Here is a 26050-nt window from a genome sequence, read left to right as displayed (position 1 = left end):
CAAGGTTCAGCAGAAAAGAAGGTACAAGGCAGGATTGTCCAATGGATCAGGCAGATTGCTTTCTATCATTCCCAGTAGCTCAGTGAAAAGAATTACTGACAAACACAGCAGAGGTCCTGGGTTCAAGTCCAGGTCCTGACACAGGGACTACATCTCCCACAAGTCATCCTTGCATCCAGTTTTCTCTTCTTGTCTATGAATCTGGGTGATAGGCAGGCTTTCCTCTGCTCTTTCTCTGGCAGCACGCAGCTCTGGAAATGTTCCATTTTCACTGGCAGGCAAAGAGAGGGAGAACAACACAGCACTGGCTGTGTATAGCTGTAGTGGCTACAGCATGTGTGACACTGTCATTGACAGCCTGGTCTGTGCAGCTGTAGTCCTGAGTGTACCTCTGACTGGGGTTACAGGTACATGGTTAAATAAAAGGTTATTTTCGTGATTACCACTAAAAAAGCCATAGGCTTCAGGAAGCAAAATCTTTGCTGTCCAGTGTAATTGTTCCTGCATGTAAATTAAAACTTAGATACTTAGTCCATGGAATCCAGAGTTCTCCTCTTCCAACCCAAAGTTCCTCTTCAGTGCTCTGCTCCCTTGCTGCCATCTTAGATCGATGTAGTTACATAGTAAGGTTGAATAATGACACTAGTGCATCCAGTTGGAATGATATTAAAGGTTCGGTTTTTTTTAATTAACAAACATGTTATACTTACCTGTTCTGTGCAATGGTTTTGCACAGAGTAGCCCCAATCCTCTTCTTCTGAGGTCCCCCGCCAGCACTCCTGGCTTCTCCCCATTTACCAGTGCCCCCAATAGCAAGGCACTTGCTATGAGGGCATTGGGGCGTGCTCACTCCGGAGCCCCGCTCTATACGTCCATAAGACATGTAAAGCTGCAGCTCGGCCCCGCCCCCGCTCTCTCCTCATTGACTCACTGGCTGTGATTGACAGCAATGGGAGCCAATGACTCCCACTGCTGTCTCAGCCAATGAGAAGAGAGGGATCCAGGACAGCCATGACTCATGTAATATTCAAAGCAAAAAAACAAAGGGAATAAAAAACAGAGATAAAACTTTTACCAAGGACTATCCTGCGACTGGAGCAAGTCAGGGAGAGTCAGCAATCCGTCAGTCAAATCGAACTAGCTCCATACGAGTCACACTACCCAAATGTCCGTGTCCTCAATTTATGGGGATATGGACGTAGGCTGGACATGAGTATTTAGTTAATTGACTCTGGGGGGTGTTCCTGTACCCGCCCACAGGCTGTTCTGGTGCCGAACTGCCCAAAGTCAATTGGACCAAGAGTGGCTTGAATCACCAAGTCGGGGAATGAATTTCCGACACCAGCGCATCTGTCCGATCGCAACAGTACCAATCACTGTTCCACTATCGCACTCCAGTGCCACATAACCATTTTCCTGCATTTTCCTGGCATTCTGCATAGGCCACAAATATAGTTTTTATATGTCAATGTGGCCCACAGAGTGCCCCATCAGAAGGAAGTATTTTCATCTCACTGCAACTAATATTTTAGCTTTTATGAGGGATGAAACATACTCCTTTGATCTATGTATATTCTTTTAGAGCTCCCTAGACAGGTCGGAGACCCCCTGGTGTCGTGAAGCCGAAATGTCTGCGTTTATCTTTTCAGCTTCAGGAAGATGGCAGAGTCTGATTACGTATAGGTGACAAAATCTTATTAGCACCCAGGTGCCACTTCCAAAGGAAGCTAGTCCCTTCAGATGCTAATTGATGACCATCTGTCTCTGAATACCTTATTTCTTTCATGACAAGGACTGAAACTACATTTAGGATTACACTGTCATATTTTCTACAGGTCACATCGTATCTACTCAAATCTGTACATTTATGTCACATTTATGTCACACTGTTCTACTTGCAAGAGAAAATCAGTGTTAAAAATGCATCTAAAGCAAACTTTTGCTAACACGTTTAGGGATGTGGGTGTTCATGCATTTCATTGGCCAGATTCCGCTCATTGAAATGAATGCTCAAGCGCTAAACACGCCTAGCATTATTTCTGCTAAAATGCTCCTATCTTAAGCACTTGCTGACCGCCCACAGTACATTTCCTGCAGAAGGGTGGCATGTGCAGGCTGGATCATGTACACGTACATGATCCAGCCTGCACAGGTTTAGAAGTAAGTTGTGCCCCCACCAGCTGATTGCGGTTGCCGGGGTCATGTGATCGCTAAGTGATCACAATGTAAACAAAACTGTTATGAATGAATGTCATTCATGACAGCTCTGCTTCCTACCTATACCAGTGAGCTGTGATTGGCCTACAGCTATCACATGATACCTGGGCAAATCACAGCACCCTGTACCAAGTGATTAGCTGTCGTCAATCACAGATCACTTGTAATAACAGCTGTCATGGATGTAAGCCCTTTCATGACAGTTAAAAACATTGCTGTTACAGTGATTATCATTGTAACAGAAATCAAAGTTTAAGAACCAAAAAATCCCTGATCACTCCCTAGTACAGTGTTACTATGGTGACACTGAACTACTCTGATGAAAGTATATAAAAAGATTAAAAAAAATGAATAAAAAAAAAATTATATATATATATTTTTCTTTACATACTGTCACCAGTCAGTGCCCCTGATCACTGCCACACCAGTCATATGATGATACTGTACTGCACTGGTGACAGTATGTAAAAAAAAAAGTGATAGAAAAAAAAATGTTATTTAATTTCTTCATTTTCCAAACAATTGTGACAAAAGATTACAACTTCAAAAAAATTGCCATGCCTCTTATTAAATACCTCAGACTGTCTACTTTCCAATGAGGGGGTCATCTGTGGGGTGTTTGTACTATCCTGTCATTTTAAGGGCCTCAAGAAATGAGATCAGCCATCAGTGCATCAGAACTGATCATTTTCAAATATACAGTCATGGCCGAAATTGTTGGCACCCTTGATATTTCTCCAGGAAATCATGTATTTCTCACGAAACGTATTGCATTAACACATGTTTTGCTATACACATGTTTATTCCCTTTGTGTGTATTGGGACAAAACAAAAAAAGGGAGGAAAGAAAGCAAATTCGACATAATGTCACACAAACCTCCAAAAATGGGCTGGACAAAAGTATTGGCACCCTTTCACAACTGCGGATAAATAAGAATGTTACAAGCATGTGATGCTCCTGTAAACTCACCTGGGGCAAGTAACAGGTGTGGGCAATATAGAAATCACACCTGAAAGCAGATAAAAAGGAGAGACGTTCACTTAACCTTTGCATTGTGTGTCTGTCTGTGCCACACTAAGCATGGACAACAGAAAGAGGAGACGAGAACTGTCTGAGGACCTGAGAACCAAAATTGTGGCAAAATATCAACAATCTCAAGGTTACAAGTCCATCTCCAGAGAACTAGATTTGCCTTTGTCCACAGTGCGCAACATTATCAAGAAGTTTGCAACCCATGGCACTGTAGCTAATCTCCCTGGTCGTGGACGGATGAGGAAAATTGATGAAAGATTGCAACGCAGAATAGTCCGGATGGTGGATAAGCAGCCCCAAACATGTTCCAAAGACATTCAAGCTGTCCTGCAGGCTCAGGGAGCATCAGTGTCAGCGCGAACTATCCGTCGACATTTAAATGAAATGAAACGCTATGGCAGGAGACCCAGGAGGACCCCACTGCTGACACAGAGACATAAAAAAGCAAGACTACAGTTTGCCAAAATGTACTTGAGTAAGCCAAAAGCCTTCTGGGAAAACGTCTTGTGGACAGATGAGACCAAGATAGAGCTTTTCGGTAAAGCACATCATTCTACTGTTTACCGAAAACGGAATGAGGCCTACAAAGAACAAAACACAGTACCTACGGTAAAATATGGTGGAGGTTCAATGATGTTTTGGGGTTGTTTTGCTGCCTCTGGCACTGGGTGCCTTGACTGTGTGCAAGGCATCATGAAATCTGAGGATTACCAAAGGATTTTGGGTCGCACTGTAGGGCCCAGTGTCAGAAAGCTGGGTTTGCGTCCAAGATCCTGGGTCTTCCAGCAGGACAATGACCCCAAACATACGTCAAAAAGCACTCAGAAATGGATGGCAAAGAAGCGCTGGAGAGTTCTGAAGTGGCCAGCAATGAGCCCAGATCTAAATCCCATTGAACACCTGTGGAGAGATCTTAAAATTGCTGTTGGGAAAAGGTGTCCTTCCAATAAGAGAGACCTGGAGCTGTTTGCAAAGGAAGAGTGGTCCAAAATTCCGGGTGAGAGGTGTCAGAAGCTTATTGATGGTTATAGGAAGCGACTGATTTCAGTTATGTTTTCCAAAGGGTGTGCAACCAAATATTAAGTTAAGGGTGCCAATACTTTTGTCCAGCCCATTTTTGGGGTTTTGTGTGACATTATGTCATATTTGCTTTTCTGCCTCTGTTTTATATTTGTTCCAATACATACAAAGGGAATAAACATGTGTATAGCAAAACATGTGTTAATGCAATACCTTTTTTGTGTGAAATACTTGATTTTCAGGAAAAATATCAAGGGTGCCAACAATTTCGGCCATGACTGTATATCCCATAGTTTGTAGGCACTAGTATAGTTTTCACACAAACCAATCAATATACACATATTGGGATTTTTTTTTATCAATGACATGTAGCAGAATACACTTTGGCCTAAATTTATGAAGAAGTTTGATTTTTATTGGGTATGTTTTATAACAGAAAATATATTTTTATTTTCAGAATGTTGTCTTTTTTTGTTTTTATATTAAAAAAAACCACAGTGGTGCTCAAATGCCACCAAAAGAAAGCTCTATTTGTGTGGAAAAAAAGTATAAATGTAATTTCTGTACAGTGTTGCTCAATTGCCAGTTAAAGTAAAGCAGTGCTGACAAGCAAAAAATGGCCTGGTCATGAAATGGTAAAACCTTTTCGGAGCTCAAGTGGTTACAAAAACAAGCGAGTCATCTCCTACCTCTGAACGCTTGTTAATGCTTAGGTGTGCAACGACACATAGGCGAACATGGAGGGGCGTAACATGGAGGGACGTTTACAGATAGAAAAAAAAAGTCAAATGCCTTTAAAAGTGTCATTTTTGACACCCAGTGCATATGAAGCCTCAATGTATGCTGTGTCTTAGTTTTTATGCTAGTTCTTTAACCTCTTCCCTACTGCGCTATAGCTGAAAGACGGCTACAGCGCGGTTGTCTAGGACATCGTCCATGGACGTCACTCCAGAACATGCCCCCTGTGCACCCCTAGTGGCGCGCACCTGGCGCTGCTGGTGATACGTTAAACGGCCAATCACAGTGGCCTTTTACCACGTGATCAGCTGTGTCCAATCACACAGCAGATCACCAGGTAAATACAGTTCCCAGTTATCGGCTACACTTTCCTCACGCTGTCATAGCATGAGGAAAGTACTGCCGATAATCGGCAATTGTCAGAGAAGTGATCGGCACTGATGATCAGTGCTGCCTGTGACGGAACGCAGCGTCCGACCCCTGCCCTTCTCACCAAATCGGGACCGAAGGACCAGCCGATCTTGCACCGCGCTGTCACTTGCGTAACAATCCCACTCTCAGCTGCGCCATGCACAAAGATTTTCCAGCTCTCGGGACTACAATCTATGTGCCAGCAGCCTGACAGCGATTGTCACTGGGTCAGGTTAATTACGCAATTAACCCTTCAAACTGCCACCACCACTTTTTTACAGAGAACGAGAAAACTCATAAATCCTAGCAGTAACAGTATGATATTAGCATAAGCGTCTGTAATACACACTGTCACCACAGACAGATATATTCAGATGATTATTACATACAGTAGCACTCTTCAAGAGATAGGAATTCTTTAGTTTGCATTAAAAGCTTTAGAGACAGTTTCAACACTTTTCAAAATGGTGCAATTAAAATATTTACAGAAAAAGATGTTACAAAGATATAAAGAGAACAACAAAACAACAGAGAAATAAAAGAAAGGAGTTCAGAAGGTAAAATATTCACAATGTCCTTGGTTTGAGCAAGTCCAATTGTCCAAACAAAAAGATTGCCTTGGCTCTCAAGTCTGTTAGATGTTTCCTGACTGATGTAAAACGAGAGCTGCTTTCTCTCCAGCCTGTCAGTCTTTTTTTTATCATATTAAAGGGGAGAACAAATGACCAATCATCACCAATCATAGATTAATTCATGAAAATATAAGTATGTGGGAGGTGGAAATGAACTATAAGTGTTTAGTAAGATGGTATATTACACCGAATATTGCACATAGATTGAGTGGGGAGAATTAAAAAAAAAGACCAATCATTCAGTTTGGGGATGGGTGTTAGGCGGTAACCAAGGTTATGACCAAGTCGCCTTCCAATTTCATACTAAGGTTAATAACCTCCATTAGTTACAGGTAGCATCTTAACAACTGGCAGATTAATATTCAGAATTATATTTCAAACCCAGGGATACCAAACACAGCGTACCTTTGTCACCTAGGAGGGAAGAGACTGCTTTCTTCTCTCTCCTAGGTGCTAATATAGTCATGTAAGGCCTTGTTTGACTCACATTAAAATGATCTATCCAAATATATACCAAATATTAATGTGCCCAGTTCCTGCTGAACTTTATGATTTGTATGAAAAATGTCTAGATGTGGAATGTACGTTTTATGGCACGCTCTAGCCCTAATGGTCTAACACAGTGGTTCTCAACCTGTGGGTCGCGACCCCTTTGGGGTTCGAACGACTCTTTCACAGGGGTCGCCTAAGACTATTGGAAAACACATTTCCGATGTGTAAAGAGCAGCTACTGTGTAGAAAGCAGCTGCTGTGTTGAAAGCAGCTACTCTGTTAAAAGCAGCTACTGTGTTGAAAGCAGCTACTGTGTTGAAAGCAGCAGTATTGGAGGTAAAACACTTCATTAATTATAATTACTGGGTAAATAATTTTATGGTTGGGGGTCACCACAACATGAGGAACTGTATTAAAGGGTCTCGGCATTAGGAAGGTTGAGAACCACTGGTCTAACAGGTACTGACTGAGTTATTGTTTTACGATCAGGCAGAGGAAAGTGATTTTCAAAGCAGACCTCCTGCACCAGACTAATTATCGGATTACAGCCCTGGAGCTTCATCTAGCTGTGTTTTATTTAGGATAAGAGGCCCTTTTGACCTCCGTTCAACTTACAGCCTCAAATTTAATTCAAAAGGGAGGACAGGAGAGACAACATGGCTGAGACCTAACAAGATGGCTGTCACGTACAGCGTCCATGTCTCTATTGCGCATAATCGTCACACCACCCACCTGTGCCCTGCAGTGCCACCCAGCAGTGCAGCCTATCAGTGTCAGCTCATCAGTGCCCATCAGTGCTGCCTATCCGTGCCACCTCATTAGTGCTGCCTCTCATCAATGCACATCAATGAAGGAGAAAAATTACCTGTTTGCAAAATTTTATAATAGAAACAGCGAAAAAATTTTTTTTTTTGCTATATTTTTGTTTATAGCGCAAAAAATAAAACACCTAGTGGTGATTAAATATCACCAAAAGAAAGCTCTATTTGTATGAAAATATTTATAAAAATGTCATATGGGTACAGTGTTGCATGACCGCGCAATTGCCATTAAAAGTGCGACAGCGCTGAAAGCTGAAAATTTGCCTGGACAGGAAGGGGGTATAAATGCCCGGTAGGCAAGTGGTTAACCATGGAAGTATTGGAACTTTAGTTTACCTAATGAAGACAGTTTTATACTGGCAAACTTTCTCCTCCTCTCTTCAAATTCCCTCACACACAATCACAGCCCTCTTCTCTCCACAGGCGCACTTGCCGCCAATTACTATGAGCATGCGCAGTACTCCTTTGATTGCAGTTCCCATGGAAATTCTTCTGCCTTCTTACGAAAACCTACGAGTGCAGCCGAACGCTTGGCCACACCCCTAGTGTTCGCAATCTCCGGTCAGGCGAAGTGAGGAATGTAAACTTCCTGTCTGAAACAGAAACCCGGAAGACTGAGGAGGAAAACACCGAGAGCGGAGAGGACGGGCCCGGGGAAGATGAGTTGGTGAGTGGGCAGCCATACCTCATCTACAGCTTCTGTGTATGCTGTATCCGGAGCCAGGAGTTACCAGCATTCTCTGGTTTCCATGGGCAGTGCTAGGCTATGGGGGGACTGGTCTGTGGAAGTTTCAGTTGTCACTACTTTCACATTATTTCTTTCCAGGATTTTTCATTCAGTTATTGGACTAATCAGTATTATGATGGGCAATCACACCTTTCATAGCAACTGATTTCTTTTCTGATTTATCTCCTCCAAAAGGCATAATCGATCTGTAGTTGATGCCTCATACCATTGATATGGCCACACCTGGGGAATGGAATTTTAATTGATAGCTCAATTATGACCGTAACATACAGTCATAAGTTATCAATTTCATCTCTATTTGTAATCTCAAAATCTGATCGACCATCATATTCATGAAGAACGTATCTCAGTGCTGCCAACTGATGCAAAACGATTGATCTCTTTTCCACCCTGGTTGATTGACTCAGTTTGAATATATCCAATTGAAACTGAGTCTAAATCGATTGGAAGGGAAATCATAGCTATTCGCTTGTTTGCAGATTTAATCATTTTAATTGAATCGCAGATCTATTGAGTGGAACAAAATAGAAACATCAAAGCAAGTGTCGCCATTATAAGGCTGACCATACACTATGCAATCTTATTGTACAATCGCCTTTAGATTTGCCATCAGCTATATAGTACAGGGGCCTGTCTGACACTAAAATAGATCGTTTAGGTTTGTCGTATTATATAGCATTTTTTTAGGAGATTGTATAGTGGCTTTACACAGATCTCCTGGTGTGGTAATCTCAATCATTGTATCATCAGACATATAACCTGTACAACTCCTAGAAATAAATGGATTGGCTATTGCTGTCTTATATTGAGCTGTGTTCTTTTTTTCATTACTGTTTTTAGTGCAGAGAAAATGTACTAATTAGCACTTTATCATCCTCAATTAGTAAATATGTCCGGCCGAGGCTTAGAAACACTACACCAGCTCTTGTGATATTGCTTTTGTGTGCCGTTGGTGTCAGAACACCAGTTGCACATCTTATAAGAGATGAAGGCGATATTAAACCCAAAAACAAATTACGGCTTGCCAATTCTTAGACGTGATGGCTACATTCGTTTTCCTTTTTCTATATTCATCTGGTGATTCAGCCAGTACGTCTGTTGTTTTTTCAAAAGAACAAGCTCCCTTCCAGATGTATCACTTTACAGGGATGAGACAAACCATATGGGGCCATTGGCTCTCGCTGTTGTCAAGCCAGTGAGCCAATGAGAAGACAGGGGGCGGTGCCAAGCTATGGCTACATGTGTGAATGTACACATAGAGTAGCGGGTGCCCCCATAGCAAGCTACTTGCTGTGGGGGCATCTGACAGGAGGGAGGGGGACCCGAGAGAAGGATCTGGACTGCCCTGTGCAAAACCACTGCAGAGAGCAGGTAAGTATAACATATTTGTTGTTTTGTTTGTTTTTTTTTAAAGCTGAAACTTTAGTATCACTTTAAGGTGCATAGTACAAGTTGAGGTTAAAGTGGCTTTACAGTGTGGTGTAAGGTCCACATATCCTCTCTTGGCTTCCTTCCCTTGTAAATTTACCTGCTGGTAGTATGTCAAAAGGTGCCTGTGAAGAAATGTTTAGAATACGTACTTGCCTACCCCCATTTTCCACTTGTGGCACCTAGCCTGGTGTGACATCATTCTCCTTCCAACTAGACCCTGGGGAATGCAAAGCAGCCTACATCTTGCAGGAAGGTGTTCTTGCAGTGGCCTGGAGTGTCTTCTCCGAAGAGTTGGCCTGCATTTTCCAAGAATCTTCTCTGAAGGATGGTGAAGTCATTCCAAGCAATGCAGAAGGTGGGTAAAGTCAGTGTAAATCAAAAATTTTCTTTACAGGCAAGTTTTAGGCATACTATCAGCATGCATTTTGTATGGGGGAGGGGTTCCGGACAGTATATGCAAAACTGGCACTGCAAGGTCTACTTTAAGATGAGATCTGACTGAACTCCATTGATACCAGTGTATCAGGTGTTCAACATGCTGACATACTGTTTTCAGAAAAAGCAATGAGACATTTAAAGAAAAGAATACAGTTCCTACAGTTAAACATGGTGGAGGTTCACTTATGTTTTGGGGTTGCTTTTCTGCTTCAGGCACTGGATTTCTCGACATGTGCATGGTATTATGAAATCTAAAGACTACCAAAGAATTCTGGGGTGCAGTGTAGGGCCCAGTGTCAGAAAGTTGGGTCTCCGTCAGAGGTCATGGGTCTTACAGCAGGATAATGACCCAATGCACACGTCAAAAAGCACCCAGAAATGGTTTCAGACAAAATGCTGGAGAGTACTGAACTGGCCAGCAATGAGTCCAGATCTCAATCCCATAGAGCACCTGTAGAGAGATATCAAAACAGCAGTTGGGAAAAGGAACCCTTCCAATCTGAGAGACCTGGAACAGTTGACGAATAAATAGTGGTTCAAAACTCCAGTAGAGAGGTGTAAGAAACTCAATGATGGTTAGCCATCAATGGAAGCCATTGATTTCAGTTTTTTTTCCAAGGGGTGTGCTACCAAATATTAAATTGAGGGTACCAATAATTTTGTCTAGTCCATTTTTGGAATTTTTGCATGGAATGTGTCAGATTTGGCCTTTTTGTTTCTCCACTTTTTTTGTGTCATCCCAATACAAACAAAACAAATAAACATGAGAATGCCTAAACATTTGTAATTGCAACAATTTTCTGGGCAAAGTGGTGCATTGTCTGACAGAAATACAGGAATGCCAATATTTTTGGCCAAATAAAATACATAACATATGAATAACTAGAACAACGCAGAGAGGTATAACTTTTGCTGAGCACCACTTTATTTTACATTATGGTCGGATCCTGGGATTTATGTCAAGATAATGGGCTGTCTAGATAACATTTCTGGTTAGCTAGATAAGTTCACTTTTGGGAACATGTGACATGTTCCACCCAATTTTAGGGTGGAACATGTAACATGCTCCCACTGCTGCAGCCTCTCTCTAGTGACAGCGAGCCAAGGAACTTTTTCCCGAACTCGCTGCCACAATTTAAAACAAAACTTGGCTGTGTGAGGCTCCGCCCACCCAAACGCGTCATTCAGTCCTAGAGTTCTGTGAATGGGAAACTACAACTACCATCAGCCTTTGTGGCTAATGGCTTGTAGTTTTCAGTGAACTACTAGGGCACTTGTGAGTGCTCTAGGTAGTTGATTGATGCTTCCTATCAGTGTGTAATTGCCTGCCCATGCAAAGTATGAGCAGATAGCTTACAGTGACAGTCTGCCAGAGCCCTGCGTGGCACCTGTGATCTGCTGGTCGCGGGTGCAATGCTTTACAGGCTCCTAATACAAAAATAATAAATTGCACATTTTTTTTTACCTTCAAAAAGATGTGCATTTATAATTTTTTTTAAGGGTAAACTTATCCTTTTTAAATATTTTTTTTCTTGTGGAGTGATTAAATTAACAGGGGTGTGGAAATTAAAAAAAAAATTACTTGTCCAAGGGTCTAAATCGGGCTCTCAATCTACTTGTTCCTCATGACAATCTATTTGTCCTGATTAAAAAAAAATATTAACCAAAACCATAATTTTAAATCGGAAGTGCTTTTAGGAATGTCTGAGGCTTTTAAAAACAAAAGGGGCTTTATGGCGACTTAAACTTTTAATATTTTTAACATTGCTCTGTTTATCTCCTGCTCACCTCCCTGCCTGTCTCTAGCACCGCACCCGGGGACTAGCAGGGAGGGGAGGGACCTTGCAGTGTAATGAGCACTGATTGTGTGCTTGTCAGGAAAGGGGGAGTGTCCGGTTCTCTTAATTTTAGGCATGAAGATTACATAAAACCCCTAAAACATATATTTTCTGAGAGCAGACACCCTAGAGCAGGGGTATGGAGTTAAAATTCACTGAGGTCCAGGCAGTAAAATGTTCATGTATCAGTGGTCCGAATCTCATGTAGGTCCCTGTGGTGCATTTTCGTGTGTGCCAAACCATTTGTTGCTGCAGTGCGAATTTGAACAAAAAAAAGTTGGGGACGTCTTTGTGTTTCTCGCAGGTAGAGCAAGCCCTTAAAATGAATGGGCCAACCTACCCACAATGTGTGCACCAAATGCACATGTACAGATCTGAGCCTGTTCTTACATCAGTGTCCTCAATCCCCACTGCACATCACACTCCCCTTCTTGTTCACAGCAAGATCCCCTCTTGATGAGGGTCCTCACCTCCCCCTTATCATCACCCCCCTCCACCCCTTTCACGGTAGTGTTCTCACACTTCCACCCCCCAGCAGTACTGTCCTCTGTCCCCTTCACTGAAGAGTACTCTGCCCCTTTTTACTTCATGCCCCCACATTATTGTTCTCAGACCCCCACCCCGCATGTTACTGTACTTCCTCAGCCCCCCACGTTACTGTCCTCAGCCTCACATTACTGTCTTCATCCCCACATTACAGTTCTTAGCCCTTCCACTTTAATGTCCTTCGCCCTCAACATTACTGTTCTAAGCCCCCCACATTCAGTCCTCAGTCCTCCCACATTCAGTCCTCGGCTCCTTTTCGCATCAGCCCTCCTTCACACTAATGTCTTTAGCTCCTTTAACTTTGCCCCCCCCCCCCTTCCACTGTCCTACATTACAAAGACAGTGATTGAAAGACAGTGATTGATTGCTAAGACTGCCCTTCATTCTAGCAACCAATCACCAGCTTGTTAGCCTTGGGCAGTTCTCGCCCTCCATCCAGTACTGTCATGCCTCCAGCTGTCAGCTCTGTGAGGATGACCGCAAGACAGCTGGGGGAAGAAAAGGCTCCTAAATGTCGGGACCGCATGGGTCCGGATGGGATAGTGACTTGGTCCGCATCTGGATCCTGACCCGGTCCGCCATTTAGTGATGTCTGTCCTAGAGCAGCCTCTCTCAACCTTTTCAACACAGATGAACCCTTGAAATAACTTTCTGGTCTCAGGGAACCCCTGCTAAAAATGACTATATCTACAACCAGGGCTTTTTTTTTTTCAGATGACAGGTGCAGGAAATCCTCCTCATTATAGGGTTGGTGTAGTCAATTTTCACAGTAGGAGGGTCTTAAAGAGGCATTGTTAAATAAAACCAGGAGTGCATAACACACAAGCACAGGGTTCAGGAGTGAGTAATACACAGAGTACTGGGTTCTGGGCTGCATAATACACAGAGCGCTGGGTTCCTCAGTGCGTATTGCACAGAGCGCTGGGTTCCTCAGTGCGTATTGCACAGAGCGCTGGGTTCCTCAGTGCGTATTGCACAGAGCGCTGGGTTCCTCAGTGCGTATTGCACAGAGCGCTGGGTTCCTCAGTGCGTATTGCACAGAGCGCTGGGTTCCTCAGTGCGTATTGCACAGAGCGCTGGGTTCCTCAGTGCGTATTGCACAGAGCGCTGGGTTTCTCAGTGCGTATTGCACAGAGCGCTGGGTTCCTCTGTGAGTATTGCACAGAGTGCTTGTCAGGGATCCTACCGCGGTAGCCTCTAGCACTCCACAGACCGGACTCCCCCAAGGCGCGGAGTCTAAGCTCCGACCTGCTTGTTCACCAGGGCCCCTGATGGTGGAGATGGACTTGGAGCAGGCCGAGACCAGGTCACGGCCCCTGGGTTCACCCAGCTGTGGTAGAAGCACCATTGGAGGTGTATAGCAGGTGAGAGTCTGATGTGAGGAGGTAACAAGAGCAGCGTTGGGCAGGCCGGGTCGGTAACAGTGGTGGCGGCGTAGTACAAAATCAGCAGGCAGAGGGATAAACGGGTCACAAGCCGGGTTCGTTAACAGGAGATCAGAATGTGCAGGGTTAAGCAGGAGAATGGTCAGACAAGCCAGGGATCAGAGCAGGAGATAGACAGCAAATCAGGGTCGGCAACAAACAATCTACTAATCAGGAACTTCAGGAAACAGGTAAGACCATACGGCAATTCACTGCAGTCTAATCCTGTTTTAAATAGGGCGCCAGGGCCGCTGCAATCATGGGTGCCCTGGTCCCAGTCCTCGCACGCTAGTGTGGCTGGGCACACCGCGCATGCGCAGACCCGCACGCGATCGCGGCAACCACTGGGGTCCCTGACAGTGCTGGGCTCCTCAGTGCGTATTGCACAGAGTGCTGGGCTCCTCAGTGCGTATTGCACAGAGTGCTGGGCTCCTCAGTGCGTATTGCACAGAGTGCTGGGCTCCTCAGTGCGTATTGCACAGAGTGCTGGGCTCCTCAGTGCGTATTGCACAGAGTGCTGGGCTCCTCAGTGCGTATTGCACAGAGTGCTGGGCTCCTCAGTGCGTATTGCACAGAGTGCTGGGCTCCTCAGTGCGTATTGCACAGAGTGCTGGGCTCCTCAGTGCGTATTACACAGAATGTAGGGTTCAGAAGGATGTTAGGTACAGAGTGGTGGGTTCAGGAGTGCGTAATATACAGAGTGGTGGGTTCAGGAGTGCGTAATATACAGAGTGGTGGGTTCAGGAGTACGTAATATACAGAGTGGTGGGTTCAGGAGAGTCCAGAAACAGTATGCTTCGTCAGCTATCCCTTTTATGTCCGCCCTTAGTGCAGTGCCTGTGTCCCGTTCTGAGGGAGCTGCTGGGAGAACCACGCTATCACTTGTAGCACAGAAGCTGGACATTAAACAGGGGTGACAGTGGTGAAGAACATGATTGCCAGAGGTGGCTGCCACATTCCGGCTGAAAAAAAGATCAATGGTGTCAGTGGGAACACAGAGGCAGAAACGTCTCATTGCCTAAAGTGTTACTAAACCCAGGACCCTGCATTCACTATATCTGGTCTCCCACAGTACACAGAATATGGAAATGCAATTATTTTTGTAAATATAAACTACTAAATTCCTTTTCTTATCAGCAGTATATACCAGTCTTGTGACTTCTATCAGTGTCCTGCAGAGTACTGGTTAAAGCTTGTAGGAGGAGTTTTAATTTTGCTCTAGGAGGTTGCAGAACCGATGACCTCTGGACAGTGCTGATTGGCCCTGTGCTGATCACATACACTCTCCTAAGGAAAGAAAAAAACCTCTCTAGCAATACACACCAACCTGAGCATGTGGAGAGTGACTCCACATGATATTTCTTATCAGGAGATAAGAGAGGGACAATGGAAGAAGGGGAGGGTCAGAGAAGTCAGGATCAAACTGCGTTTTTACACAATGCAGAGGATTAACCCCTTAGATTCCACAGTGAGTATAACAAGCATGCTTTACTGCATATACAGACTGATTTTACTGTTGTGGGTTTAGGAACACTTTAACCGCTTGCCAACCGCATTATAGCCATATGACGGCTACAGCACGGTTGTCCAGTTCTGGGAGGGTGTCATATGACGCCCTCCTGCGCACCCCCAGCGGCGGGCACCCGGTGACATCCGTAATCTGCTGTGTCTTACGGACACAGCTGATCACATGATCAGGTAAAAGGCCAATCACAGTGGCCTTTTACTACATGATCAGCTGTGTCCAATGACACGACAGATTACCGAGTAAATACAGTTGCCAGTTATCGGCAGCACTTTCCTCACTCTGTCACAGCATGAGGAAAATACTGCCGATCACCGGCAGTTGTCACAGAGCAGATCGGCACTGATTATCAGTGCCACCCAGCAGTGCCGCCTATCAGTGCAGCATTATCAGTCCCTCCTCATCAATGCCCATCAGTGCCACCTCTTCAGTACAGCCTATCCGTGCCACCTCAGTGCTGCCTATCAGTGCTCATCAATGCACACCTGTGCCCATCAGTACTGCCCTTCAGCACTGCCTATCAGTGCAGCCTCATCAAAGCACATCAGTGAAGGAGAAAAATTACCTGTTCGCAAGATTTTATAATAGAAACAAAAAAACTTTTTTTTTTCCCCTTTTTTTGTTTATAGTCCAAAAAAATAAAACACGCAGTGGAGATTAAATGCCACCAAAAGAAAGCTCTATTTGTGTGAAAAACAAAATGATAAAAATTTCATATAGGTGCAGTGTTGCATGGCTTCACAACTGTCATTAAAAGCTGAAAATTGGCATGGGTAGGAATGGGGTATAGATGCCCAGTAGGCAAGTGGCTAAGGAACCCTGGTTGAGAAACCCTGTCCTGGAGGATATCTGCAAACAGACTTTCCAGTATGCCTGTATTGTAAGTAAACTGAAAGGGACCCTTTAAGGCCTGTACACAGGAGCTAAATATCTGCATTGGCCGTTTCGAGAGAAACCAGCTGACATATGGTCCACATGTACTGCAGCCTAAGATTTGGCTTCCGGGAAAACAGCATCCGATCAGCGCTGGCAGCCAATGGCTGCCAGCACTGATCGGTGTGCCCTTTTAAAATACAATAGCTCAGCAGGGGAGATTGTTGCACTAACATCACTTACTTAGTACAGTGACCTTTCAGCTTCCATTATCCATTCACACGTCTGATGCTTGAGTTTCCCATGCAAAGGAGCTAAGCTTGTCTTGAGATCTTTAGCTTACTGCTCTTGTTTGTAAGAATCTGTTTTTTGTCCATATACTGTAATATCTAGTGCAGCCTGCCTGTTTTCTTCCTCTGATTGTGTTACGTTACAAGTCTGGTGATTGACAGGTGTGAATAGCTGTGTAAAGCTGGCACTAATGAGTGACACATGCATTGGTTGCCAGGATATTAACACTTAGCAGTTTTTCGAAGGGGCTTTCATATTATACCAACACAATTTTAGATAGAATGGTGAAATAGTCCGCAATTTTAAATTAAACCTGTGATCATAAGCATAAGATTCACTTTAATTCCCAGACCCCGTGTATACCCTTCTTCCTTTCTCTCTCCCTCCATTCTGTCCAGCTGGAACAAAGAGAAATACTCGGTACATCTAGATATGAGAAGCATATAAGCCCCCTCCTCTCACGAACACCTTAGCTTTAATTTAAATAGTATTTATTATTCTTGCGTATTTGTTCCTGTGCATCATTGTCTTTTTTTGTGGTATGCAATATAAGTCCTTAGAGCATTTGTCTGCCTACCTGCTGGATTTTCGGTCAAGGACACTGCCCATGCGGGCTTTGTACATCCTCCCCATGATTTCTGTGGTGGTCCGAGGTCCTGCCACTGTGAAAAGGAGAAAGTGACACAGGATTTGCACATATGCAGGGTGCGGGGCTCCAGAATGTCAGTCCTGAGCAGAGAAAGGTGGTTATTAATCTTTCTCTGGGTTTTGTAATTACTGAATCTGGGGTTGGAGTTCTGAGACACCGAAGTGCTTTGGGAGGGAGAAGTCTCCAAGCCAGTGTCCAGGTCTTGCCAGTAACCAGCGGACTAAGTGGGCAGGTGTGCACAGCGCTTAGGCTCCATTCACAATTGTGTGACTTGTCAAGCGACTTTGGAAACATAAAATTGCATGACAAGTTGCAGCCCATTGTTTTCAATGGCACCTATTCGGATCTTTGATGTGACATAATGTCAGAGAGTGTAAAGTTGCATCAAAGACACACAAGTGTGAATGGTGCCTTTATAATTTAGTATCTGACAATAGTTCAGCTCCGTTCGAGAGACAGGAGGTCAGAGTCAGAGAGGCTGCCTGGGCCAGCTAGAGCATGTACAGTATGTCACAGAAGTGAGTACACCCCTCACATTTTTGTAAATATTTTATTCTATCTTTTCATGTGACAACACTGAAGAAATGACACTTTGCTACAATGTAAAGTAGTGAATGTACAGCTTGTATAACAGTGTAAATTTGCTGTCCCCTCAAAATAACTCAACACACAGCCATTAATATCTAAACCGCTGGCAACAAAAGTGAGTACACCCCTAAGTAGAAATGTCCAAATTGGGCCCAAAGTGTCAATATTTTGTGTGGCCACCATTATTTTCCAGCACTGTCTTAACAGTGGGTATGGGTATGGAGTTCCCCAGAGCTCCACAGGTTGCCACTGGAGTCCTCTTCCACTCCTCCATGATGACATCACGTAGCTGGTGGATATTAGAGAGCTTGCGCTCCTCCACCTTCCGTTTGAGGATGCCCCACAGATGCTCAATAGGGTTTAGGTCTGGAGATATGCTTGGCCGGTCCATCACCTTTACCCTCAGCTTCTATAACAAGGCAGTGGTTATCTTGGAGGTGTGTTTGGGGTCCTTATCATGCTGTATCATGTTGGAATACTGCCCTGTGGCCCAGTCTCCGAATGGAGGGGATCATGCTCTGATTCAGTGTGTCACAGTACATGTTGGCATTCATGGTTTCCTCAATGAACTTTAGCTCCCCAGTGCCTGCAGCACTCATGCAGCCCCAGATCATGACACTCCCACCACCATGTTTGACTGTAGGCAAGACACACTTGTCTTTGTACTCCTCACCTGGTTGCCACCACACACGCTTGACACCATCTGAACCAATTAAGTTTATATTGGTCCCATCAGAACACAGGACATGGTTCCAGTAACCCATGTCCTTAGTCTGCTTGTCTTCAGCAAACTGTTTGCAGGCTTTCTTGTGCATCATCTTTAGAAGAGGCTTCCTTCTGGGACGACAGCCATGCAGACCAATTTGATGCAGTGTGTGGCGTATGGTCTGAGCACTGACAGGCTGACCCCCCTCCCCTTCAACCTCTGCAGCAATGCTGGCAGCACTCATACGTCTATTTCCCAAAGAAAAACTCTGTATATGACGTTGAACACATGCACTCAACTTCTTTGGTCAACCATGGCGAGGCCTGTTATGAGTGGAACCTGTTCTTTTAAACCACTGTATGGTCTTGGCCACCATGCTGCAGCTCAGTTTCACGGTCTTGGCACTCGTCTTATAGCCTAGGCCATCTGCAGTACTTAAAAATCTCCATGGATGATGCTTTAAAAATTTCTACAGGTTAGCAGTGTAAAGTTACAGAGGAGGTCTAGTTTGAGAATTATTGTTCTTGCTCTGACGTTCGTGGCGATACCTCACGTGTGTGGCTTGAACACCATTTACATATGTGGGAATGGCATACGTATGCGTTCGCCACTACGTGCAAGCACGGGGGACGGGGGCACTTTAAACTTTTTTTTTTTCTAGTTTTAATGTTTTGGGGTTTTTTTGCACTGTCCATTTAAAACATTTTTTAATCACTTTTATTCTTATCACAAGAAATGCACGCATCTCTTATGATAGAAATAATTAGTGACAGCTTCTCTTTATGGAGAGATATGGGGTCAATAAGACCCCACATCTCCTCTGCAATGTAAAGCATTGGATCAAAAAAAAAAAAAAATGTCCGGAACCGAAAGTGACATTGCTCCGGTCCTCCAAGGGTATAGGTGAGTGGAGGCCATCACTAATCTCTATGCCCAGCGCCGGTATCATTCGATGGTTTCTCAGGTAAGGTGGGTGAGGGGCGGGGTTTTTTCGGCACCTGTATCGGTGCTTTTTTTTCATATCTGCCGAGGGCCGAAAGGGGTGTTTTTAGGCTGAAACGATTCGGCCACTGAAATTCCGGTGCATCCCTATCTTCAGGCAATGGGTACAACTGAGTCAGCTTGCACTATACATTGCAATCTGGATGAAAAGGGATGCTGTGGTAGGAGACCTAAGTGGACCCGACTGCTGACACAGAAACTTAAAAAAACAGTTTGGAGTTTGCCAAAACTTGCCTGCGGAAGCCACAATCCTTTTGGGAGAATGTGCTGTGGAAAGACCAAACAAAATCACAGCTTTTTGGTAAAGCCCATCATTCTACTGTTTTCAGAAAAAGAAATGAGGCCTTTAAAGAAAATAATACAGTCCCTACAGTCAAACATGGTGGAGGTTTACTGATGTTTTGGGGTTGCTTTGTTGCTTCAGGCACTGGATGTCTTGACATGTGCATGGTATTATGAAATCTAAAGACTACCGAAGAATTCTGGGGTGCAATGTAGGGCTTAGAGGCAGAAAGTTGGGTCTCCGTCAGAGGTCATGGATCTTATAGCAGGACAATGACCCAAAGCACACATCAGAAAGCCCTCAGAAATTGTTTCACACAGTGCTGGAGAATACTGAACTGGCCAGCAATGAGTCCAGATCTCAATCCCATAGAGCACCTGTGGAGAGATCTCAAAACAGCAGTTGGGAAAAGGAACCCTTCCAATCTGAGAGACCTGGAGCAGTTGGCGAAAAAAGAGTGATCCAAAAGTCCAGTAAAGAGGTGTAAGAAACTCATTGCTGGTTACAGTAAGCCATTGATTTCAGTTTTTTTTTTCCCAAGGTGTGTGCTACCAAATATTAAATTGAGGGTACCAATAATTTTGTCCAGTTCATTTTTGGAATTTTGCACGGAATGTCAGATTTGGCTTTTTGTTTCGCCACTTGTTTTTGTCCCAATTAGGGATACACCGAAATTTCGGCGGCTGAAACATAGCCCTGTCTGCATTTTGCCAATAGGAAAAATTTAGCCAATATAGGTGCCGATAAAGGGGACTGTGTGTACTGCAGATGTTGGGAGGGGGGGCGGCAGAGAAAGGCAGGAGAGGAGCAATATATACAGTGACTGGGTGCCTATATGTCAATGCCGGTTTTTAAATGTAATTACTTTTTTTTTTTTCTTCACTATAGCTCAGAGAATTAGCTGTAACTTTCCCTGGAGCTAAAGGAAACTAAGGGGGGGGGGGGGGGTCACTGGGTAATGTCACTGGGTGACCCCGCCCCTTTGTTTCTTTTAGCCCCCCGAGGATGACGGCTCCTTCTCTGAGCTATAGTAAAGGGAAAAAAGCCGGTAATTACATTTAAAAAAGGCATTGTTTTTAAATGCAATTGCTGACTTTATTTCCTTTCATTATAGCTCAGAGAATGAGCTGTCACTTTCCCCAGAGCTAAAAGAAACAAAGGGGCTGGGTCACCCAGTGACCCCTCCCCTTAGTTTCCTTTAGCTCGGGGAAAGTGACAGCTCATTCTCTGAGCTATAGTGAAGAAAAAAAAAAAGCCGGTAATTACATTAAAAAACTGGCACTGACATATAGTGACAACCAGTGAGGGAGCCTCTCTGTATACACTTCTCCCTCACTGTGTACTCGTCTCCTCTCCTCCCCCTTCCCTTCAAACACTGCACCCCCCTACAAAGAGGACCTGTCATTTATATGCTATGGCATAGGGGACTATTGGTCCCCTATGTGATAGCAATAAAATCATAGGTTGAAGAAAAAAAAAACATTAAAGTAGAAAAAAAAAAAATTGGAGCACCCCCACATACGCAGACATTTCGGTTTGGTTTTCGTCCACGTGCATTCTGAATTTTCGGTATTGGTTTTGGCGCCAGAATTTTCATTTCGGTGCACCACTAATACCAATACAAACAAAAGAAATAAACATGAGAATACATTTGAAAACCTTTCTAACTGCAACAATTTTCTGGGCGTAGTCGTGCAGTATCTGACCGAAATGCAGAGATGGCAATATTTTTGGCCATGACTGTATTTATATCATTGTTGTTAGGGACAGTATTTGTGGCCAGTGTTTGGTGTCAGTGGAAGGAGAAATTGTGCCCCAAGGGCCAGATAAAGGCATGCAAAGGGCCACATATGGCCCCCGAGCCACAGTTTGGAGACTGGCCTGGAGTGAAATGAACTAATTGGAAAGCAGTACCATTGAGCACCCCTCACAACCTCGCAATACATATATCTCCCCTGTGAGCTTATTTTCAACTACCCAGACCTATTAAACCCAAAACTAAAAATTTAATATATTGCAGCTTACCAATTATTTAGATGTGGTGGCTGCATTAGTTTTCTTTTTTAGGCTTTTTTCCCCCTCTGTTTTCGCTGGGTGACCTGGCCAGCAACAGACCTCCTGTATTAGAGTGCTCCCACACTGGATGAAGGAGCACATGGGGGCACCATTGGACAGAAGCATTGTCAGTCTGAGGGGACAGAGTATTAGCTGTACTAGCAGATTTAGATACACTAACCAAATTGAAGCTAAACTCCAGCTAACACTTTATAAGCAGTTACAGCAACAGTTTTTTGTTTCTTTTGTGATAAAGGTTTCACATATAAGAACCACTGTCATTTTTTTTTTTCAGTAGTGACCCCTGTCATTTTTAAATAGTTTTTCTCAACCCCCTAACTGCTACATCTGCAGGACAGCTTTTTCTGTTTAAAAATAACGGATTTACTGGCCAGATTACCAGGTGGAAATAAAAGAACATTTAAAAATTGGTAAGCTGTAATATAAATAATATTGGTTTTGGGTTTAATACCACTTTAATTTCACCTGCCACTTATTGACCGCCTCCCGCCCGCCATATAGTACAATGACGGGCACAAGGCAGTTCTCTCGTTCTGGGAGGACGTCATATGACGTCCTTCCATTCTAACCGTGCATGCGCAGCTCCGGGAGTGCGCAGCGCGATGATCGGTGGTGCGCTGTGTCCCTCAGACACAGTGGATCACCGATCAACGGAAAGAGCCGAAGATGTCGGCTCGGTCATGTGATCAGCTGTGTCCAATCGCAGCTGATCGCATGTAAATAGGGAAATGCCGGTTATCGACATTTCTCTCCTCACGAGCTGTCACGCTGACAGCTCGAGAGGAGAGGAGAGCCGGTAATCGGCATTCCTCGGAGGGGACATGTACACTGATCATCAGAGCACTGATGATCAGTGTGCCCTGATGATCTGTGTAGCCCCAGCAGTGCCACCTGTCAGTGTCCATCAGTGCCAGCTGTCAGTGCTCATCCATTCCACCTGCCAGTGCCCATCAGTGCCACATCAATGCCATATATCAGTGCCTACCAGTGCACATCAATGCCTCATATCAGTGCCCATCTGAGCTGCCTTTCAGTGTCACCCATCAGTGCCAATCAGTGCCGCCTATCAGTGCCATATATGAGTGCTGCCTTTCAGTGTCCATCAGTGATGCCTGTCAATGCCCATCAGTGCCACCTACCAGTGCCTCCTCATCAGTGCCACCTATCAGTGTCCATCAGTGCAGCCTATCAGTGCCCATCACTGCAGCCTCGTTAGCACACATCAGTGAAGGAGAAAAATCACTTATTTACAAAATTTTATAACAATAACTAAGAAAAAAAGTTTTTTTTTTCAAAATTTTCAGTAGTTTTTGGTTTGTTTATGAAAAAATAAAAAACCCAGAGGTGATTAACCTTTACCCGCCCGGCCTATGGCCAGATGGTGGCCAGCAAAATTCCTCAGCGTTACGGGTGGACACCATATGGCGTCCTCCCGGGCATGCGCAGTTTGCGCGCCTGCAGAGCTGCACAGCGGCACGATCTGTCACCGGCCTTGTACCTCGGACACGGCCGATGACCGATCTGAGTACCGGCCCCGTTGCCGGTACCATGTGACCTGCTGTGACCAATCACAGTAGGTCACATGACAGTTGCATACAATGGATGGCTTCATTCATGCCATCCATTGTATACTAGTGTACCTAGCTGTGAATGGTCACAGCGATCACATGCACAAGCTGGGCCAATCACAGCCCAGCTGTGTCATGTGATTAGCCATGGCCAAATCACAGCTAAGCACAAAAAAAAGAAAAAAAAAAAAGCCCTGAACGAATCGATGTCATTCAGGTAAATGCTTGCTTATAGCAAAGTAATCCTTTGCGATAAGCAAATTGTGTAAAAAAAAAAAAAAAATACTGATCACTTTCCCAAAGTAGTACACTGTTACTATGGTAACATTGTACTACTTTGGTCATAGTGAAATATGAAAAAAAAAATCTTGAAAAAAGTAATAAAAAATTAAAAATAATAAAAATTTTTAAAAATTAATTTTTTTTTTCATACTGTCACCAGTCAGTGTCCCTGATCACCACCATGCCAGTTATATGATGATGCTGTACTGCACTGGTGACAGTATGTAACAAAAAATAGTGAAAATAATTTTTTTCATTTTCCAAAACATTCTGACAAAAAAATACAAGTTCAAAAAACTCGCCATGCCTCTTATGAAGTACGCCGGACTGTCTACTTTGCAAAAAGGGGTCATTTGGGGGATATCTGTACTGTTCTGACATTCTTGGACCTCAAGAAATTAGATTGGCTGTCAGTACTTCAGGATTGATCAATTTTCAGATCTATACCATAGTTTGTGAACTCTATAACTTTCCTACAAACTAAATAATACATCCTAATTTGGGTTATTTTCACCAAAGACATGTAGTAGAATACATCTTGGCCTAAATTTATGAAGAACAATTATTTATTTGCAAACTTTTATAACAGAAACAAAGAAAAACGTGTTTTTTTTTTTTTTTTTCAAAATTTTTGGTCTTTTTTTTGTTAATTTAGCAAAAAATAAAAACCCCAGTGGTGATTAAATACCACCAAAAGAAAGCTCTAGTTGTGTGAAGAAAATGATAAAATTTTAGTTTGGGTACAATGTTGTGTGACCGCGCAATTGTCATTCAAAGTGTGAGAGCGCTGAAACCTGCAAAATGGCCTGGGCAGGAAGGGGATAAAAGTGCCCGGTATAGAAATGGTTAAATACCACCAAAATAAAGCTCTATCTGTCACAAAAAATGATAAAAATTTCATATGGGTACAGTGTTGCATGACCGCACAATTGTCATTCAAAGTGTGATAGTGCTGAAAGCTGGAAATTGGCCTGGGCAGGAAGAGGGTATAAGTGCCCTGTAGGCTAGTGGTTAAAGTTTTTCAAATAACAAGAAAACATAAACCCCGGCAAATAGATTATATGCCTGCACATACTTTGGCTTGCCACAGTTATAAGAAATTCTTGTTAAGCTTTCTGTCTGTTGGTTATGTAACTAATCTCTTAATGAACATCTGTATAAAAATCACAAATAATATTACTTTAACTGTTATAGTGCCTTTAAAAAGCATTCAAAACCCTTGAAATTTTCCACATTCTGTCATGTTACAACCAAAAAACGTAAATGTATTTTATCTGACCAGAGCACCTTCTTCCATGTTTGTGGTGTCCCCCACATGGCTTCTCACAAACTGTAAATGGGGCTTCTTATGGCTTTCTTTCAACAATGGCTTTCTTCTTGCCACTCTTCTATAAAGGCCAGATTTGTGGAGAGCACGACTAATTAATGCTCTCCTTGCCCAGTGTGTCAATTTAGGTGGACAGTCATTTTTTGGTAGGTTTGCACTTGGTAGGTTTGCACTTGTGGATGATGGATTAAACAGTGCTCCATGAGATGTTCAAAGTTTGAGATTTTTTATAACCTATCCCTGCTTTAAACATCTGCACGACTTTATCCCTGACCTATCTGGTGTGTTACTTGGCCTTCATGATGCTGTTTATCCACTAATGTTCTCTAACAAACCTCTGAGGGCTTCACAGAATATCTGTATTTATACAGAGATTAAATTACACACAGGTGGACTCTATTTACTAATTAGGTGACTTCTGAAGGCCATTGGTTCCACTAGAATTTAGTTAGGGGTATCAGAGTAAAAGGGTCTGAATACAAATGCATGCAACACTTTTCAGATATTTGTTTGTAAAAAATTTTGAAAACCATTCATCATTTTCCTTCAACTTCACAATCATGTGCCAGTTTGTGTTGATCTAGCACATAAAACCTCAACAAAATACATTTATGTTTTGGTTGTAACATGAAAAAATGTGGAAAATTTCAAGGGGTATGAATACTTTTTCAAGGCACTGTAAGTAATGCAAATCGTCTATTTCAGTGTTGTACAGTATATAATATATATTTTGTAAAATCCAAGCAGTGTTTGAGATACATTTATACATCGGCTGTAGCTTTTCTCAGACTCGCATTACTCATTCAGGAAAACATTGCTATCTGCACATGCTCATAGATGTGCATTTCTTGGCAGCAGAAGGGTTACAGAGTTTTGGAAGCACAGAACTTGCTGCAGAGCCCATTCTAGGGTTTTTCTGGCCAAGTTCCAGTTCACAGAGAAAAATATCAAATGCAGCCAAATATGCTCCGCAAACAAATTCTATCTTAAGTTCCCCCTCCTCTTTTTCCAAGCCCTGACTCACCTTGTGCTACATTCAGCAAGAACAGATCTCAGTCAAGATGCTTAAAGTGTTACTAAACCCAGGACCC

At 43.5% G+C, this 26050-nt stretch overlaps 1 protein-coding gene across 2 annotated transcripts in view; it reads left to right on the top strand.

Moving 5' to 3' along the window:
- The first annotated feature begins 7918 nt into the window (after positions 1 to 7918).
- The window catches only part of BIN3 (bridging integrator 3), a 90868-nt gene continuing 72736 nt past the window's right edge, over positions 7919 to 26050 (top strand). The window contains exon 1 of one of the 2 annotated variants that reach the window (XM_089681511.1): positions 7919 to 8031. In XM_089681511.1, the coding sequence (XP_089537637.1) occupies positions 8024 to 8031 (8 nt within the window). In that variant the 5' untranslated portion in view covers positions 7919 to 8023. The remainder of the gene's footprint in view (positions 8032 to 26050) is intronic. The other variant, XM_089681512.1, reaches the window with a different exon arrangement.

This window comes from Staurois parvus, unplaced genomic scaffold, assembly GCF_062004578.1.
Source record: "Staurois parvus isolate SC_StPar_1 unplaced genomic scaffold, SC_StPar_1.0 ptg000269l, whole genome shotgun sequence".
NCBI lineage: Eukaryota > Metazoa > Chordata > Amphibia > Anura > Ranidae > Staurois > Staurois parvus.
This window is presented reverse-complemented; position numbering and strand designations above follow the sequence as displayed.